The sequence below is a fragment of the Typha latifolia genome, chromosome 1 (genome assembly GCF_019914945.1).
Source record: "Typha latifolia isolate L0001 chromosome 1, TyphaL0001v2, whole genome shotgun sequence".
Classification (NCBI taxonomy): Eukaryota; Viridiplantae; Streptophyta; class Magnoliopsida; order Poales; family Typhaceae; genus Typha; species Typha latifolia.
The window spans coordinates 18,767,847-18,786,648 of record NC_133086.1 but is presented as its reverse complement, the minus strand read 5'-3'; the positions used below and the strand labels follow the sequence as shown (position 1 = coordinate 18,786,648).

The following is an 18,802-nucleotide window of genomic DNA, read 5'->3' as shown; positions in this document are numbered from 1 at the left end:
TTGTTAGTTAGGTTTGAGAGATATCTATATAATTAAGAGAAAAAAAAAAAGATATTTAAGAAAGATGGATTTGTACGGATATACATATAAATAAGATATTTTAAGAAATAGAAATATAAATAATACTAATAATAGTAGTAAATGAATTTTTTTTCATACTGTTGAACTAGTTCATGACATGACCACCTAAAGACATCATTACTTTGGATTCCAATAGTTTGACGGTCCCATGCATGATATTGACGGCTCCAATTCACTCTTCCTTTGAGAAATGATAGCTATTAGTGAGTTGATTAAATAGATCACGGTGTGCCTCATTTTTGTGCATTTGGTATTGCAAATGGAGATTATCTTATAACCAGAGTAGTTATTGTCCACGCCACAATTAAGGAATGGTGATCGAGGTCCTTCACTTGATGAAACTAACCATCTCTTGAATTTGCCCACAGGCATGTGGATGTGGTATAGAAGACCAAGAACCCCACCTAGGTATATGTTGGTTCTTTGCCCTTGGGCTTTTATGTAACTTGAAATATTATCATACATATACATATGTATGTATGTATAGCTTCACTTGATTTATTTTAAGAAATTTATATATACATCCTACTTTTTTTTAATAAAATTACGGTTTATACCTTATATTTTTACTAATTTCAAATAAACCCTATAATTTAACGAATATGTGTAAAAGAACACCCTAATTTAGAGATATTTTATTTTAAAATGACTAAAATATATTTATTTCTAAAATAACTAAAATACACTTAGCATAATCTAGTTAAAGGTATTTTTATAATTTTTTTAGTATAGTTAACCTAAATGTTTAGTTAAATTTAAGTTTAGCTAACAAATCTAGCCACAAAATATTTTCTACACATATTTACTAAATTATAAAATTTTATTTACAAATAGTAAATATAAATTATAAACTACAATTTCGTTAAAAGATAAGGTGTATGTATAAATTTTCCTTCGTTTTATAAATTTCTCTCCTATGTCACGCAAGCTTCAGCCATCTCTCTATCTCAACTTGTTAGCTGCAGCCTCATGCAGGGTTTTCGAATTGTACATACATGGCTAGAAATTAAAGTATCTGGTACACGTGAAGCTTCTTGGGGGCTAATTCCTGATCATGATATGCAGCCAATTGCTAATGGAATGATCATTTCGGAAGTTAGATCAACAAATATCAGTTTAAGTGACCAAATTTTATGTTAGCATGAGAAATGAAGCTAACAGTGGTCCATAAGGAGTGATATTAAAAGGAAAAAAAGAAAGAAAAGAACGCTTATGACATTGTGACATATATTACACTGAACCTCACCAGCTTCTCTTGAAACCATATCTATGTTCCATATCAATCACACGTGTTTACACAACATTTCATGAGATAAGAGTTAACATGAAGATGAATGAATTAAGCTGTAAGTCTCCGATCATTATAAAGCTGTACTACTAACTGGATATGTATTGAATCAGCCTCCTGTCAAGCTCGAAGTGTTGGCAGAGGAGCTTCTGCAGAGTAGGAAAGAGAACACAGAAATTTATCTAGGATAAGCAAATTTATCATAGTAAAAATTTATCTGCGAAGGTTTCCAACAGTGTGAAAAGAAGAATCGGATGTCCCTCATTCTAAGATTAAACAAGGAGTTCAACCACAAATGAGAAATGATACATCCAAAATTGCCACGACCAAGTTCCATTTTACATCAGCTTTTTCTTACATAATAAAGGATCCTAAAAGGGAGTGGAAGCGGTTGTCTAAATAGATAACTGATATCAAAAGGAGTTTTCTCCATTGTTATACATAGCTATTCAATTTTAACTGTGATTAACCTTTCTGCGCATTTCTGATTGAATAAAACATCTCAATTCTTGAGTATGACAAAAGAACATCAGAATCATGAAAAATGAATAGCTTTGGCCTGTACTTTGCCCCTCCAGGGACTTATATAAGCAAAAATAATCCAAGAGTGGGAAACTTATCACATGGCATACACAAATTTATCTAACAAAAGAAGTTCCAGTTGTACGTTTTGATTCCTGCGAAGTCATTACAAGATTAATGGTGAGTGACAAATGACATATTCTATATATACAGCTCCTTTTTCTTCCACCTTCCTTTCAACTGCACTGCTTGATTTTAAAAATTATGAATTCAGGTCAATGGTTCTCAAATGGTCAAACAAACTCTCTCTTGACCAAATTAATGATTTTATTAGAAATATACGGATATATGTTCTTAATACAATATATTAAGAGTCTTGATTTCTTTCTTGGGCATATTTTATGTCCTTCAAAAAAATGTACCAAATAACAAGGTTTTCTTACAATTTCATTCATTTTTAATCTACTATAATCTGATCAATTATTTGCCCAAATTTGAAACAGTAAAAATGACCCCATTTCAGAAAAATACCATATCTAACACTATATCTCACTAGCTGTAACCAAAACTTAAGTTTAATGGGAAGAACCTTGGTAATAGCAGGCAAGAATACTTTTGATTCACTAGTAATTTCGGGATACCGAGTAACTTCTGTTGCCTTGTCAAATAAAATGTATGTTGGAAGCTGACCTGTTAATGAATATTCAAAATCAAAAGGATCAAATGTTAGCATAAAATGATATTTTATCACTAAAACCACATGTGACTAAGATACATGCACAGTAAGTCAAATAGAAAAGAAAGTAAAGTATGCTTTTTTAAAGTAATCATAAGTTACCCCATAAAGATATTCCAAACTTCTCTGCAACATTTGGGAAGTGCCCAAGATCAACTATACCAAAAGAGATTTTTTTATTTGAGTATCTGCACAAATGAAATATGAGCATGTATAATAAGTACTAAATCCAATGTCTCCAAAGATGAAAATGATAAAGAAAGAAAGCTGACATTAATTACGTATTATTTACCAGAAGAACTCAACACATAGTTGAAGATATTTTTATAATACTTTTCATGAAATGAAATCCTAAAAGTGTATTGCGGCCTTACCATGTACTCAAAACATAGAAGAATAGTTTGTGGCAGAAGATACATTCCCCCCCCCCCCCCCCCAAAAAAAAGATACATGTCATAGTTTATGAAAAACAGGTATATGCACAACATGACATTGAAATCAATCATTATGGATAGGATAAAATACGTACATGGTGGAGAGATCAGGGAAAACACGGCTGGTTTGTATACATGCTGATGAGCACACTGCCCGAAATTCAACCTGTTAAACACTAAAACATTGACCTCTCCATAAATCATAACATAAAGGAAAAGGCAATGTTTTCTACGAAATAAACTATGCTCAAGTCAAACCTAAAAAAGCTAATTAATGAAAGTGACTGTCTCTCATCTGGTTTTGTAAAATAATCATCCTGGAATAAATGCAGCCACTTAAAGTACAACAATGACCTGAGTGGATGCCTAAAAGATCAGTTTACCCATTTCAGCTCACAATAGTTGGAATATGTGCCAATATCTACTGCACTAGTATGGATCACAAAGTACCTATGTGTACAATTATCAGGACATAGGATGACAGCTGGATGGAACAGAGCTAGGAAGATAATCAGTTCAGCAGGCTTAAAATTAATGAACAATAACATTTATATTAAAGGTTACTAGCGAATTGAATTTACAATTAGCCATAAAACAAAACACAACTGAAAGAGATCCAGCAACCAATGCACATTTTAACAGTCCACTGTCAATGCATCATGAACTTTTTCAAATTTCTGCTGATGATATCTAGGCAAGAAAAGCGCATGGTGGTAGGGCGTAAAAAGTTAAAAACAATGTCAGTGTGTTTGGGACTCTATTATAGCTCAAGTTAATGATAAGACAATGGCAAATAGAATAAATATTTAGTCAGAGGACCAATTCAACAGGAAAAAATTATATTTAACATGTTAGTATAACATGTTTTCTTTCAAAAAAAAAATGTTAGTATAACAAAAAAACCTCTTCCACTATATGGGTCAGTTTAACTATCAGCATATGATTTAACTAAAATTTTGGTGTTGCTTTCATTTAAAATTTTCTAAGCCAATGAGAATCACTAGTAGTGCAACATGAGATAAAGAGGTGCATAGAATGGATGGCAATATTTTTAACTAGTTAACATTCTAGAAGGGCCAATCTTGTTAACAATGCAGTTTAAGGTCATATAGAGAGACAACCTATATGATTTGTACTGAGATTTAGCAAAGGGCACATATTCTTAGTTCTTACACTCTTATAGCCTAAGTGCCTAACCACAAGAAGATTTTAATTACATTGTGTCAAAATGAATCCTAAAAGGAATGGATGAAAGAAAGTCAAGAAAATAAGCAATTAAGCATCTAGAAGTTACCAGCCAAAATCTTGTAGTAGTCCCTTCCGTCAGTAAACTTTCCAACTGTAATGGGGTTAAATAATTTGCGTCACCTAAAGAAGTCAAAAAGAAAAAAAAAGAAAAAAAATAAGAAAACTACCACAACAAATGTATCAGCTATTCTTGCATACTAACCTGTAGAAACATTGTTACCACCAAGTTAGAATAAGAAAAAGTCTGATGCTTAATTGGTTGACGAAGTTACTCTTCAAGCAAGAAGAGGGAATATTTGTGTCAAAACAGCTATACTAAGAACTAGCTTACTTAGTTATGGATGGACTACCAATTGATTGATCAAAACCAACCACAATCAACCTAAGATTTTCAGCTTTCTAGTGCTTATATTTAAAATTCAGGCAGAGAAATCTAATGTAGAGTAAAAGCTTTTAAGTTAGCTGCAATGCACGAAGAAAATAAAAAGGAGAAAACATGGGAAGTTCTAGCAGGATAGGATTGCACAATGTTGAAATGTTCTTTAATCAACAATTATAAATTTATAATAAAGGATAATATTTAATGTTTTCCAAAATTCTGTGGATCCTGACAGGATCAATGATAAAAAAAACTACATATGCACATTTATTGGCATAGTTATAACTACATATGCAAGCATACACAATACATGTCACAGGTTCATACTGCATATATTTATGGAAATACTTGTATGGGTAGTAATTTTCCTTATCCATTGTGAATAAAAGCATAAAAATTATGAATTCCAAAATAGCATAAGCTTTATCATTTGCCTCTTAGGAAAAATGTGCAGCACAACATTTAACTCGACAGGTATCAAGTATAAGCATATAATAAAACTAATTAGTGCTCTTAATAAAGTGAACAGAGGTATGAACTTTACCGAGACCATCATAAGGTGGTTGCTGACTTACAGCATATATTACTGCAAGAGAATGAAATAGAGAGCAAATGCAATTAGAGTATTTCAAAATAGAAAGACAACACCTAAACACTGCCAAAATAAACTTAAGGAAGACATGCTCAACACTAGATCAGTTAAAGAAAGTCATGCATTCAAGAGTCTAATTATGGATATTTTTGGATCCAAAAGAATTTAGCTACCACTTTGTAGGCCAGACTATAGTTCAAAGTTTCGATTTTGGCTTTGGGTTCAACTTGGTCAAAAAGAAGAAGAAATATTTGATCAATTTTGGTTGGTTTCAATTCTAGTTTCATTGTATCAATTTCAGACTTCTTTTAATAAATAGTCTTTTTTATCTTATTTTTCACTGCATTAGACATAATCTAATAACACTTATGTAATGAGGTTAATATTGAGTTAGGTGCGAACTGAATTCAAGTCAAATCCAGCTAAGAATTTAACATACATTAAATAAATTGTTACTAGGATTTTTTTGGATTGGATGCTAGTTTTGGGGCACTTTCGCATCCAATAGAACTAAATCATGAAACTTTTCACTGAAACGTCTCAGTTTTGAACGAAAATTTAAACCATTAGTCCAGTTGTTATGACTGCACAACCCATAAAATTTTTGCAGCTGTACATTTTATAGGAGATTGTCATGCTGTGACTAGCTAAATGACTAAAGGACTTGGATTATACCTTCTATTCTCATGTTCGAGCCATTTTGTCATTTCCATAAAGGTAGCCCCTATATGAACTATAATTTTCATCATGAATAAATTTCCTTTTTTCTCCTTAATTATTGGGAATTATCCACTTGCTTTCTCTTTTTCATATATTTTTACAGATCTCCGCTCACACTAATTGTCAAAGGTAGGGAACTTCAATAAAAGTACAACACATGAATATAAGAAGATGAGCATTTCAAGACCATTTGCAATGCCCAATAGCATCTTTTCCTATTTCTATAATGGAGTTTCACTAAATAAATTGTTGGTTAAATACTATTAGCTTTTCTTATTTTGATTAATAGTTACAACAATAACATAATTGGTGAAGACATTGATTATCATCTTTATGACTTTGTTCTTGGAAAGATAGTAGATAAAGTTGAGGGGATAGTAAAGTTGTCAAAAAATAAATAAATAAAGGCTCGCTCTAGCCTCCACAATGAGTGCAACATCTTCTTTTTGGCCAGATTTTGATGATCCCATTTCTGTGAATAACTTCTTGCACTTAACTTGACTAGGCAATTCGAATTCCAAGCCAACACTCTCCATGTTCTATATAACTATCTACTTTTAAGTAGTAAAGTACATTCTAACGAAAAACAAGAAATACCTAGAAAAACCACCATTATCATTCAATCCTAGAAACACATAGCAATTACAAGAGTAAATACCAGACAAATTAATGTAACTCAGGATACAGAGTAAGAATATGAAAGGTCATACTTTTTGGTTGTTATATTGGGGTTTGTTGGAAAACAAAGGTTGTCATGAAATATCACATAATGACCTTGCTCTTCCGATGTAAGAAGCATCCAAAGTAGTTTATATATAGTTTGTCTATGGATAAGTGGTACTTTAAACTAACTTCAACAGTTAAAAAGGTAATATGTAAAGGATCACATACCAAGAAAACCCACTAAATAATAGAGGGCCAAGTGATAGTCGATGACTAAAGTAACGGCCAACAGGAAACCCTGAAATCCAAGGAGTATGTCACAGGTCATAGTAATTTGGAATTAGAGAATCACGAAGAGAGAACAAAGTCTTCATACTATTTGCAACAATTTAAACTTTAGGAATCATCAGCAGGAGAAAATACCACTGAAAATAAAACTACAAGAGAGAAAAATGAAGAAACAAACAAAAAGAAATTCTCAAGATAATCATCCTAGAATGAAAATTGAGAATACCTTTGCATAGAGTATCACATTAGCAATGAAGGCCTCCCAAGTTTCTTCCTTGACAATCTGTTCAGCATTTATAAATAGGATTGACATTAAAAAAATTAATTGTAATTATTTGAATAAGGCAGTGCAAATTTGAGGGTGGTCCTTAAATGTTGGAGGTTCTATCTTCACTTTCACCTATCAATATATCATACATAAACCATCCGATGAAAGAATGGAGTAAGTCACAATTCTTATAGATTGTAAGACTCACCTACCTCGGCTTCTTACTTAAACCATCAGAAGAGTTATTGAGAAAATCATATTATCTTAATAAAAATCATAGAAACTCACATACCTCACCCTACTACATAAACAATTGAATGACAGAGATGGAGTAAATCATAACTCTTGATAAATTGTAAAGAGATAGAGTCGTCTTCATTCTTAGACACTTATCAATATGTGCACTGGAAGATTTGCCACTACACTCTTGATAGTGCTCTTAAAATATACACAGCCAACTCCATTTCTTTCTTTCCCACAAAGTAAAGCTTCATTGCCTCAATGCTCACAAAACATCTTTGGACAAACATACTGACACTCGTGATAGCGGATTCGTCCGCTGACAACTATTATTTGAATCATTTGATTGTTCTGCACTGCCTAATTCTCTTTACACCAGTCTTTCCCTAATTAAACGACATCCAGCGGATAATACATTTCTCTTTCATGATTCTTCCTCTTATAAAAGTAAATGTAGCTAATTAAACCATCTAAGTTTTAGATTCGAAGTTAACAAACATATAAAATACTGTTTAAACAAAACATTTGAGATTTTTGTCATAACTCATAATCGTGCAAGATAACAGTGAGGATCTTTACCACCATACCTTCACTGCTACCAGCACTAAGAAAGCAAGGATCGCCTGGATTTCCTGTGCGCATCCGAAAGCGAAAACAAGTCAAGATCGATAGAATCCGAATCGAAGAAGAAGGAGATGGCGAGAGATCCGTTTACCCGACGGAGGAGGCTATGGGAGAGATCGGGAGAGACTGAGCTGCGGGCGGCGAAGTAGGAGAAGAAGGCGAGGAGGTGCAAGAGGTAGAAGGGCTCCGTCGCCATCAAGTCCAGCCATGGGAAAGGATGACGGCGCTGGATCTTGCCATTCACCGTCGCTGGATCCGCCGCCTCCATATCCAAATTCCCCCTGTTCTTTTGCTTGCTTTTGCAAATTACCCCCTTTTTTCTGACTATATTGTGGATACTTTCACTTCCCGTATCAGTAGTGTATCAGTATATATACTACATGGACTACATGCGTTTTTTTTTTTGGTTCCTTTCTTTCTTTCTAGTTTTGTCTTCTCGACAGTTGGAGGTAAATTACAACAAAATGGAGTGAGGAGAGCTGGCCACAAAGCCAGGTAGGTTGGATGGAACACGGCAGCTTCCATCTCGTTCTTGTTAGAATTATGCAAAGTATAAACAAATCCCCTCCACTCCTAAAAACAAAGAAAAATTTGTGCAAATGAAAAATAAATAATCCGGAGATTAATTTAGTCAATGTGTTGTTTGTGGCGCGTCAGTTTATGAGTTAAATTTCTGACAAATATATACATTATACACTTAATCTAACACATCTATGTCCGCACACATTCTAACAACGTTGAAGTCGCGATCTAATTATTATCCTGCGCACAAGCTGGCCCCACCATCCGCCACGTCATCCTCGTCGCTAACGTACGGCGCGAGGTTGACGTAGCGCTCGTGCTCCCTCCTCTCCCTCCACCTCGCCCGGCACACCACGCAGCTCGCCCCCCTCCTCCCCCGGCTCCTCCTCCACCTAACGTGGCACTCCCCGTGCACCGAGTTCCCGCACGTGCCGCACGTCACCAGCTTCCCTCCTCCTCCACCCATCTCCTCCAGGCACACAGGGCACACGTCGCCCTCCCTCACCCTGGCCCTCTCCTCCCCCGTCCTCGCGTGACCCGCGCGTGAGAACACCTCGTGGAACCTCTCGCGGGCCCTTCGCCCCGCCGCCACGTGCGCCGCCGCAGCCGTCGGGGTGGCGAGGAGGCGGGCGAGCTCGCAGGGCCGCAGGCTCCGGCGCCACACGCAGGCGTCGTCGAGGGAGAGGCCGAGGACGCGGAGGAGGACGAAGAGCACGTGCTTGCAGGTGGCGGCGCGGTCGGGGCACGTGCAGGAGGGGGAGGCGGAGAGGGTGACGACGTAGACGTTGCCGGTAGCGCCGAGGACGAAAAAGTCGGCGTTGGAGCGGTGGAGGAGGCGGAGGGGGTGACGCAGGGCTCGGATTATGCGGTCAGCGACGGCGGAGGCCGAGGTCGATGTCGTGGTGGTGGTGAGAGATGGTGGCGGGAAGTTGGAACCGACGGACTCCGCCATGGGTGGTGGATACGTACGTACGGATGCGATCGATCGATTGGGTGTAGTTTGCATGGGGTTTTGTAGATGGAAGGGAGGGGAAAAGTTTTTGGGATACGTTGAGTGATCGAGGGGATGAATAATAAAGGGAAGCAAGCGTAGTTGCTTTGGATTTAAGACACGTTTGGGTTGCACCAAGACTGTCCTTACAATCTATTCCAAGTATAAGGGAGCAGATATCGTAAAACAGTTGCATATTTTTGAGAGAGACATATTGTCAGTCATAGCCATTTTTCATATATTACTGTAAGTTATGTTTGTGAATGCTGTTAATACGTACTTAGGAGGTACTTGCAGTTTGGACTTTGGAGGACAGCAGATCAGTTATTAAAAACTGTTTAATTAACGCAAATCTCCCTTACAATGTCTCTATTCCTTCTCTTGGTCAGGCTTGGGCCCAAGAAGGCCCGATGGAGCCCACCAAGTTGTTCGGCTTGAGTCCAGGCCCAGCATTACTTAGCAAGACCAGCCCAAACACGAAACACAACTGCTCCACTGCCTGTACCGAGTCCAAAATCCAAATCGAGATCCGAATCCAACCTATCGCCATGGACATGCTCGGAGACGATGAGCTCTACTCGATACTTCGCCGCGTCTCCGATTCCCGAGACCGCAAGTCTTGCTCCGAGGTTAGCAAGCAATGGGCTCGAGCCGAAGGCCTCACCCGCTCCTTCCTCCGCCTCCTCGATCCCCAATTCCTCCCTTCGTTCCTCCCCCGCTTCCCCAATCTCACCACCTTCGAATCCTGCAGCCGCGTCTCCGATCCCAACCTCGATCTCCTCGCCCACACCTGCCCTGCCCTCAAAACCCTAAATTTGAACCTCCACCAGACCCGATCCGGCCTCGAATCCTTCGACGACATTAGATTGGATGAAGACTTCGGCGACGACGGCTTGCGCGCCGTCGCGGCCGGGTGCCGGAGGTTGACGAAGGTGTTCATGAGGAGAAGGAAGGGGATTGGTGATTCCGGTATCGCCTCACTTGTGAGCTTGGCGAAGAATTTAACAGTGCTTGATCTCTCGTGGTGTAGTAGGATCACCGACGAGGCGCTTGGCGCGATCGGGGCGGTGAGTTCTTTATCCGTGTTATGTCTTCATGGGTGTTCTTTAGTGACGGATTCAGGTTTAGCTTCTTTGTCGAATGGACCGTTGTTGTCGAGGAGTATTAGGAGGCTTGATTTATCCGAGTGTGATAGGATTTCGGATAACGGTGTGACGTCGTTGCGGAAATTGTCTTTCTTGCAAGAGTTGGACTTGGCGGAATGCGGCCCGAAGGTGACTGATGCTGGAATTGTTGCTATTGCTTCTGTTTCCAGCCTTAGGAGATTGAGTGTTAAATGGCTGATCAATCTGTCGGATGCCGCTGTCCTTGCTCTGGCGCGGGACTGCCAGTATCTGGTGGAGCTCGACGTGACGGGGTGTGAGCTTATAACTGGAGCAGGGATCCGTGCATTTTCGGGACATGGGTCATTGGAGATACTCGTGTTGGCTTCTTGTTACAATCTCACTGTGGATGATGTTGCGGTGGTCGTGTCCGGGTGTCCGACTTTGAGGTATGTAGGGTTGGACCGCGTTCTTAGGGGGTGGATGTCGTCTTCGGTGTATGAGAGGCTTAGCGGCGTGTGCAGGATAGGTTGGCTTTGACATTTCGATCCCTTGGTTTGGGATCGTTCTGGAGCTAACTCCTAAGGTGCGATGCATCTAACCTTTTCTCCCCCTTTCGTGTTTATCTTGCTAATTTGCTAATCTTTAGTATCCATGAGTTGGATCCTTTTCTACTTTTCAAAAAATCAGGATGACTTTGTGCATGCTGCATAGTAGAGCTCTCTTTATGACTTGGATCAATGGAGTACCTTTTCATGGGATGTACTTCTGATATTTTTGCCTGGTTGTAACATTCAGAGTGTAGGTAATGCTATTCTAACAAAGTAACAATACACATTAAGATTCACTCTTGTAAATAAATGTCTTCATAAGGTTTCCATTAACTTGTGGCATTGTGGTGGGATGATCTTTTTGGCATTGTGGTGGTAAATAAATGCTAGGATGATCTTTTTGGTTTTTATTTTTGTCATCAGTTTGCTCTTATTACACATCTTTCTTCATATCAGGCTTTGTCATACAAGTTAATACAACTTTGAGTTGTTTGTCTCACCAGTTAATATTGAAGAAGTGATTGTGTTCTCGAATGAAACCCAAAACATATATTTAGCTATGGCACCTTTTGGTTGTTGTATAAGCCTATAAGGTAAAATAACGATCACTTCTTATTGTTGCAGTTGCTATCCGTTAACCAATGTGCTTCAAAATAGTTACCTTCTCGTGTTCTCTTCTCTACTTTCCCTTATATTTTACGTACCTCACAATTATCTTGCCTCTTCATTATGAATCTTTTCTAATTTATGATTCTGTCTTGCCTCACAATTATGAAATTTTTTTTATCACAATTATTTTTTTTGTCATAGCGACTAAGGTTAGAATACTCAATGGATAGTGACTAATTAAAAAAAAATAGTTGCTAGCCCTAACCCAAATACCCGATCGATCTCTCATCTTCCTCTCCCACCTTTCTTGAGCGACGGCAACAAGCGAAAGCAGTAGCGACAGCGGGAGCGACAGTAGGCTTTCTTCTCTTTTCCTCTTCTCTTTCTTCTTTATTTTCTCCCTTTCACTCTCGGCGTCGATGACGATGAGTGATCGCCTTCCCTCTCTCTTCCTTGCTATATGATGCTTGAAATTACTAGTGATAGATTGAAAGAAGAAAAGAAGACAAATGCCACTCTTCTTTCTCCCTTCCTTGCTATGTGGCAGCCTAGCATGCACCACTTTGACTAAATGGCCATTAGCTGGCATGCACTAGACCCATTTTTATTCATTTTAAATGTATTAATAAAAAATGTAATGATGATATTAATAGATATTTTTTATTTTTTATTTTTTTATATATTAAAAATACTAAACTGTCTTGGCACTAGGCGGCGGGGTGACCGTCCGCCATCCACCATCCGCAAGCGTCTTTCAATACATTACTTATGATAGAGTTATTTAAGTTGGGGTATTTTATCTTCAAAATAGTCTAGTTTTCTCTACAAGCCATGTCCTTCTGCTTTTTAGTAGGAAAACATTTCGCAACTTGAAAATATTATATTGGTAGACTTGCAGTAGCTCTTGTGTGCAGTTCATTTCCTTCTGCTTGTTAGTAGGAGAACATCTTTGTGTTATATTTAGAATGTGTAAAGGATAGGAAGGAATGAAGGAGTTAGTTGTGTTGAATGAATAGAAAATGGGTTGGCCTTTTGAATGTTTGGTTAAACATTCAAATGCTCGGCTAGGCTTGCCGATGCGTTCGAACATGTTCAGGATGTTTTGTTCGGCGAGTGAAGTTCACTGATCCTTTCAAATGGGCCTCCTAGCCATTCGAATAGCCAACAACCAGATTGTTATTTAAATTAGTTTATTCTAAAAAATTCATTTGTTTTAGGGTTTATTTTCTTTCTTTAAGAAATTAATCTAATTGGAATACTATTTATAGGCTATTTTACTTGAGTTTGATAAGTAATATAGTATTTTCTTCGTCTTTATCTCTTTTCTCTTAGGTCGGCCGACTTAGCCTGGAGGCTAGGGTTTTTTTAATTTATTCTCCCTTTTTTGTCCATAAGAACTGTTATGGTATTACTTGATAGATTTGTCGGGTTAGATCCTATCAATTGATATTAGAGCTTTTGTTGTCGATTGACTAAAATCCATTATTTAACTACCCACAAGGTCATGGAGGATGTTGAAGACACAATGCAACATTAGTCGAATACCATGCATTGGAAGTAACTCTTCATCAACAAGCAAAGAAGCAATTGGAACTTGGGGAAAACTATACTAGCAATAAATAATAATATTGACAAGTTAAAGGAGCAAATGTTATGTTTTGTGGAAATGCTGACTTGATTGGGGGGTAGGCTGGCAATCACACTAACTAGGGTAATTAAGGGCTCCCAAATTAAGAGATTTAGCCTCGAATCACTTGCTTGGACTTTCCAAAATTCTGAGGGGAAGATAAACTAGGGTGGATATTCGAAGTAGCACAATTCTTAGCCTACCAAAGAATACAACTAGCGGAGAGGATTAGGTTTGCTGCGTTACACCTGCAAGATGAGGCTCTACAATGGTTTTAGTAGTTTAAAACAATGTACGTATTAGTAGATTAGTCGGAGTTTACTTGGGAGATAATGTCAAAGTATGGGTCATCTCAATAAAGCCTTAAAGAAATTGTAGCAAAAGAAAATTGTCAATGAATATCAAAACAACTTCGAGAAACTAACCTTGAGAGTTTATGAATGGTCAGAGTTGACGTTGTTGGGTTGGAAGGAAATATAACTAGAAGTGAAATCTTTCAAGCCTTAGATAATAGCTCATGCCATAGACTTGGTACAGATGCACGAGGATCGACTGGTGAGGAGAGGCGGATGCAAGGTTGTCTATGGCTTTTGCACCAACTGCAAGGTCAATTCCGATGCTGGTCGGGACAACAAGAACTTGGGGTTGACGCCGACATCGACAGAGGCTTAGCCGATAGGTGCAATTCAACTTGCAACTCTGTCAAGTAATAATTTTTGGCATTTGACTTATGAGCAGATGCGGAAGAAAAGAGAATATGGGTTGTGCTTTAAATGTGACGAGATTTTTTTGTAGACACTATTGTAAAGGAGAATAATTATTCATCCTCATAGCTGATTCGGACTTTGATGATGCAGCAGATGAAAAGACAGAGTTGAAGCCATCCTAGAAGACGTGATGAAACCATCAAAGATTACCTTGCAAATTTTAGTGTTTGACTTGGCACAATGATAATCACCTTGGATACCGAGATGATGTTAATTCTAATATATTAAATTATAATTGAACTAATAAAAATTTATTTATATAATACAATTATTAGATATCATACTATCAATAGAATATATATATGATAATATAAAACTATTTCAAAATTATGACCGTGAAATATACTTTATATAATAATAAATAGATAATTACATTTGGTATTTTTGTGCTTAAGAAAATGCTAAAAAGGTTATTTTGATAAAGGGTGTATTATCTTTCTACAATATATTGTTTTTATTCATATTTTATAATAATATTTATTAGTCTATAGTAAGATATTATATTTATCATTTTATAAAACATGTTCATTATTTTAAAAAATGTAGAGGGGTAAATTGATAACAAATTTTATCACACTCCTCCACCAGTGGTAGAAATTTCGTGCATAAACTATTATGCGGCCTACTTCATACAAGGTTTGAATAAAATGTGTATAAGTAGGTGTTTGTTTGCAAATCATGTATAAGAGGCCTAAGTCATGAATAAGTACTTCCATATATCAATCAAATGCTATCTTAATCTTATAATGGAAAGAGTAGTTTAATTTAACATGCTTTTTTTTTCTTTTTTTGAGAATAGATGTTTAATGACTTCATCTCCACCCAAAGGGAAAGGCAGCATGCCAAAATGGGAAGTTCATTGGAAGAGCTCAATTATGTGGTCCAAGATTTGCCAAAAAAAAAGGATGGTCTAGTGGATGAACTGATCTCACATATGGCAAAAAATTAGGAAAACTAGGAGGATTTGTTGAAGATAGATAACCCTAGTGTGTTCTCTTTTTAGTATTACTTTTGATACTTTTGACATGCTTGTTGAATGATGTTCCCCTTACAACATTGATCCACTAGTAATGTAATGGGAACTTGTAACCTCTAGTAATATTGTCGAGAGCTTCTTATTGAAATAGACAGGAAAAATAAGTAGAAATCTTGAGTATACACTATTTGGCTCATAATCTACCTTGATGATGATGAGGTCTTTGTTGCACAACCTAAGTTGGTCATAGCCCAGTCTGGGGATAAGGGAATAGGGGATCTGATCTATCTCCATATTAAACTTCTAATCCTTTGATAACTTTTATCCTGGTTAATTATGCTAGTGAATTAAAAGATTAAACAGAAAATATGACTAAATGAGAATATGCAAATTACCATGTTACTCAGTTTGTTATTAAATCCTTTAACTGGTTAAAGTAATCCAAAAGTTACATTCTTCAGTTGTACAATGAGGACAAGCTTTCTTACCTGTCTGTTGTTCTTGTATCAGTAAACTCCAGTAGTTCTCAGGAAGTTCATAAGCATTGCCATTGAGAGTAGAAAGAAAGAGATTTGTTCTTTTGGTGTTTTGGAAGGTCACAAGTGCAGATCATGCAATCGAGGTCTTGATTAATCGTGAGTTTCTGAACTTATCTGCTGCTGCTGCTGCTGCTGCAAGTCTATCTACGGTTACTATTTATAACACATCACTCATAGTTTCATTTCTTTCAGAATTGTTAAGACTGATTTAAACATCAACTCAACTTCAGGATAATTTGCCAACAGTTCATCTGATCTGTTATGGATGTCTTTCTGTAGCCTGTACTATTGCTCATGGATCCAGTAGGCCATTGATTCATTGTATATGATGATTTTGAAAAAGAAGTGTGGATATAAATCTGCAAGTTTTGTCAGGTATAAATTTCTTCAAATGTTTACCTGATTGAGCAGCTCATTTTGTAACAAGGTATGTGTGTTAGCTCACAAAGCATGCAACATTCAAGCATTTCTTATGAGTTAGACAGTGCATCTAATCTTAGTCTATCAGCAATTTATTGGTCTTCGAAAATGGACTCCTTGATGGAGCATCAACACAAGTGTTGCAGCCGCAATTTCAGCTCAGATATAAGAGTAGATTGGCATATTCTATTATTCTCAGAAGATTACGAATGAGGATTGAACAAGAAGACGATGAGTAGATTGCACAACTGTCAGACAGAATGTCCTATGAACATATTATGGTTAGTTCCATACACAACAATTAAAGCTGTTCTGGGGTACAAAATGAAGGATATGTACTGTAGAATTCTGGCTCCCTCATCCAGTAATATGGAAATCATCTGAGAAACATTATTTTGTTTATCCCTAAATAGGTGCACACTGTTATGAAGATATATAGAAAAGTGACAAAAATGGCTGATTTAAGAAAAGGGCAACATTGGATTATCCAACACCAGGATTGTCCTAGTATACTTTCTGCTTCATTAGGACTAGCTGAGCTGGTATGTTTCTCCTCTGTTAGTTTGCCATGCCTTAAGTTATGATGTGTCCATTGTACATACATCAATTCACTAGTCAATTTTCTGACATAAAATGTCTGCATATTCTTTCTGAAGTTGAAAGCGACTCGAAATTTTCAATGACATCAATATTGTTGAAAGCTACTTGCGTTCCAAATTTCCTTTTCTTGTGTACAAGTTTAGACTTTTGTGTGCAACTTCTGGTTACGTGAAACAAATATCATCTTGAGTACATCTTAGTCATGAACAAGAAATAGAGGAAGTTTTTGATTATTTTGTCTACAATATTGTGATATATCACAAGGAGAGAGAGAGAGAGAGAGCGCTTGCTTAAGGAACAGTTGGAGTGCACCAATTGTCAAAGACTCAACAGGATGCATGATAACGTTACATGTCATTTTCTTCGCAAGCGATGTGATCAAGAAACTGGGAATATCTTTATCCAACAAGGAAAGCACGACATCGAAAGTGGCCCTAGATTTGTCAGCTGAAAAATAGTGCCAATTTGTTTATGTCCTTTTAATAGCAGTGTGGGTAAGTGTGATTTCTCCGTCTAGATCTGGAATCATTTGCTTTCTCTATCAGGCAATGTTTATTTTGTGGACCTAATGGTAGGTCATGTATCCATGTAACTGATATGAAGTTTTGGACTATTAGTTCTCCCTTCATTTGCCTTATATTAGTGTTTTCTCCAGAATCTTCATATCTGGGATGCTGGATGGCTTTGTTTCCACATTGGAAACCAAGTGGCATTAAATTATTTCATGGATTAATTTGTCATGGTCTAAACTATGATTACCTAACAAGCCTCACGCTGCATTCTTCAGCAGGTGATGATTGCGAATCTAGAGAAGGGAAATATGATTTGCATGAACTCACTTTGTCCGTACCAAGCTATAGCAATTTATTTCCCAAGCTATTGATCTCCTTTTTATACTAGTGTTTTCTGGAGAATAATCTCTCTCTCAAACGTTAGGTCGCACTTTAATAATAACTTCATGGTCTACTATTTTGGGCTGTAATCATCCACAGATTCCACTGTTCATGCATCAGCAGAGGATGATTGAGAATCTACTTAAATACCAGAGACCTGTGCATTATCCATACCAACTGCTGTATATAATTATTGTAAAATATAGTCATTCCATGTCCTGCAGCAGAGTAAAACCAACTTTTTGTGATATTATTGGCGTTCCCATGCATACGGAGAATATATGTCTGTCGTATTAGGTGAGTTCAATTATTTGGTTCTCTCACTCTTCCAAAACTAAAGCTTATGAGTTGATTCCTTGCACCTGCAGTTGATAATATGTCATTAAATATTTGTTGAAAAGATTTATTTGTCAGATAGTCCTTTTTAAAAAAAATAGCAGGACTTATTTATTGGAGCTTCTGTTGGTAAAGGATCGAGAGACCCCACATCTATGGCAAAGCTTCTCCATCTCTCTCTCATTGTAACTTTTGTAGGTAAGGATTAATTGAATAAAACCTACAAGAATGGTAACTTATCCGAGGGTGATCAACCTAATCATTTATTATGTGGAGTTCGTTGTACATTGTCAATACTTGAGAGTGCCTCAACGATCCGTCTTAGAATTAAGTTAGACGAAGCTATAAGGTTTGCTAACTAGACAAATAAAAGTGCACCAATGAGATTTTAAATGAAAAGAAAAGATGCATTGTAATTTTATCCTCAAAACTAAAATTGGGTCGTTCTCATCTTCATAGCAAATATATGAATTATATAAAGTTTCTTCTCATTTTTGCACGCCCACATACTTCTTAATAAAGGTAGCAATTAATTGGAAGGTCACTTGTTCTGCTGTGACTGTCTACCTACAAGTCTACAATTAAATAAATATATTGATGGCGATAAAAGTCCATTGGCAGTAGATTCCCTTTCTACACTTTTGAGTATAAATATGCTTAAATTACTTTTAAGGGAGAAGTGGTATTTTCCTTAAAAAATTTAATTCATACAACCCTTAATGTACCGATCCTTTGTGTGATTTCCTTTAATTCTATAATAAGAATTAAAGGAATAGTTCAGATTG

At 36.9% G+C, this 18,802-nt stretch overlaps 3 protein-coding genes across 8 annotated transcripts; 1 reads left to right on the top strand and 2 right to left on the bottom strand.

Moving 5' to 3' along the window:
- Nucleotides 1-1,230: 1,230 nt before the first annotated feature.
- On the bottom strand, nt 1,231-8,516 carry LOC140780535 (uncharacterized). The gene is made up of 10 exons (XM_073126159.1): nt 8,175-8,516; nt 8,047-8,091; nt 7,178-7,234; nt 6,892-6,961; nt 5,233-5,274; nt 4,356-4,429; nt 3,157-3,227; nt 2,730-2,815; nt 2,481-2,581; nt 1,231-1,518 (listed from the first exon to the last, which is right to left on the bottom strand). Exons 1-10 carry the CDS (start codon nt 8,349-8,351, stop codon nt 1,459-1,461), a joined length of 783 nt encoding a protein of 260 aa, XP_072982260.1. The 5' UTR covers nt 8,352-8,516; the 3' UTR covers nt 1,231-1,458.
- A 175-nt stretch (nt 8,517-8,691) lies between these two features.
- Nucleotides 8,692-9,612, bottom strand: LOC140780536 (uncharacterized). Its single transcript, XM_073126162.1, has one exon. It carries the CDS (start codon nt 9,609-9,611, stop codon nt 8,841-8,843), a length of 771 nt encoding a protein of 256 aa, XP_072982263.1. The 5' UTR covers nt 9,612; the 3' UTR covers nt 8,692-8,840.
- A 475-nt stretch (nt 9,613-10,087) lies between these two features.
- Nucleotides 10,088-16,150, top strand: LOC140780270 (F-box protein At5g07670-like). 6 transcript variants are annotated; one of them, XR_012107480.1, is made up of 3 exons: nt 10,098-11,285; nt 15,740-15,864; nt 15,999-16,150. XR_012107480.1 is itself a non-coding variant. In XM_073125693.1 (2 exons), the coding sequence occupies exon 1, from the start codon at nt 10,145-10,147 to the stop codon at nt 11,237-11,239; it is 1,095 nt and encodes a 364-aa protein (XP_072981794.1). In that variant the 5' UTR covers nt 10,088-10,144; the 3' UTR covers nt 11,240-11,285; nt 15,740-16,150. The 6 variants fall into 6 exon arrangements, 1 of the variants encoding a protein (XP_072981794.1); XR_012107479.1 differs by having other exon boundaries at nt 15,961-16,150; XR_012107478.1 differs by having other exon boundaries at nt 15,740-15,917.
- Nucleotides 16,151-18,802: the final 2,652 nt, after the last annotated feature.

Excerpts from the sequence above, each read along its gene's own strand:
- LOC140780536 (XM_073126162.1), bottom strand. The coding sequence starts at position 9,611 with ATGCAAACTACACCCAATCGATCGATCGCATCCGTACGTACGTATCCA.
- LOC140780270 (XM_073125693.1), top strand. The coding sequence starts at position 10,145 with ATGGACATGCTCGGAGACGATGAGCTCTACTCGATACTTCGCCGCGTC.
- LOC140780535 (XM_073126159.1), bottom strand. The coding sequence starts at position 8,351 with ATGGAGGCGGCGGATCCAGCGACGGTGAATGGCAAGATCCAGCGCCGT. Across the intron at positions 6,962-7,177 it reads ATGTGATACTCTATGCAAAG|GGTTTCCTGTTGGCCGTTAC; the intron begins GTATTCTCAATT and ends CTTGGATTTCAG. Across the intron at positions 3,228-4,355 it reads CTACTACAAGATTTTGGCTG|GTTGAATTTCGGGCAGTGTG; the intron begins GTAACTTCTAGA and ends AGTGTTTAACAG.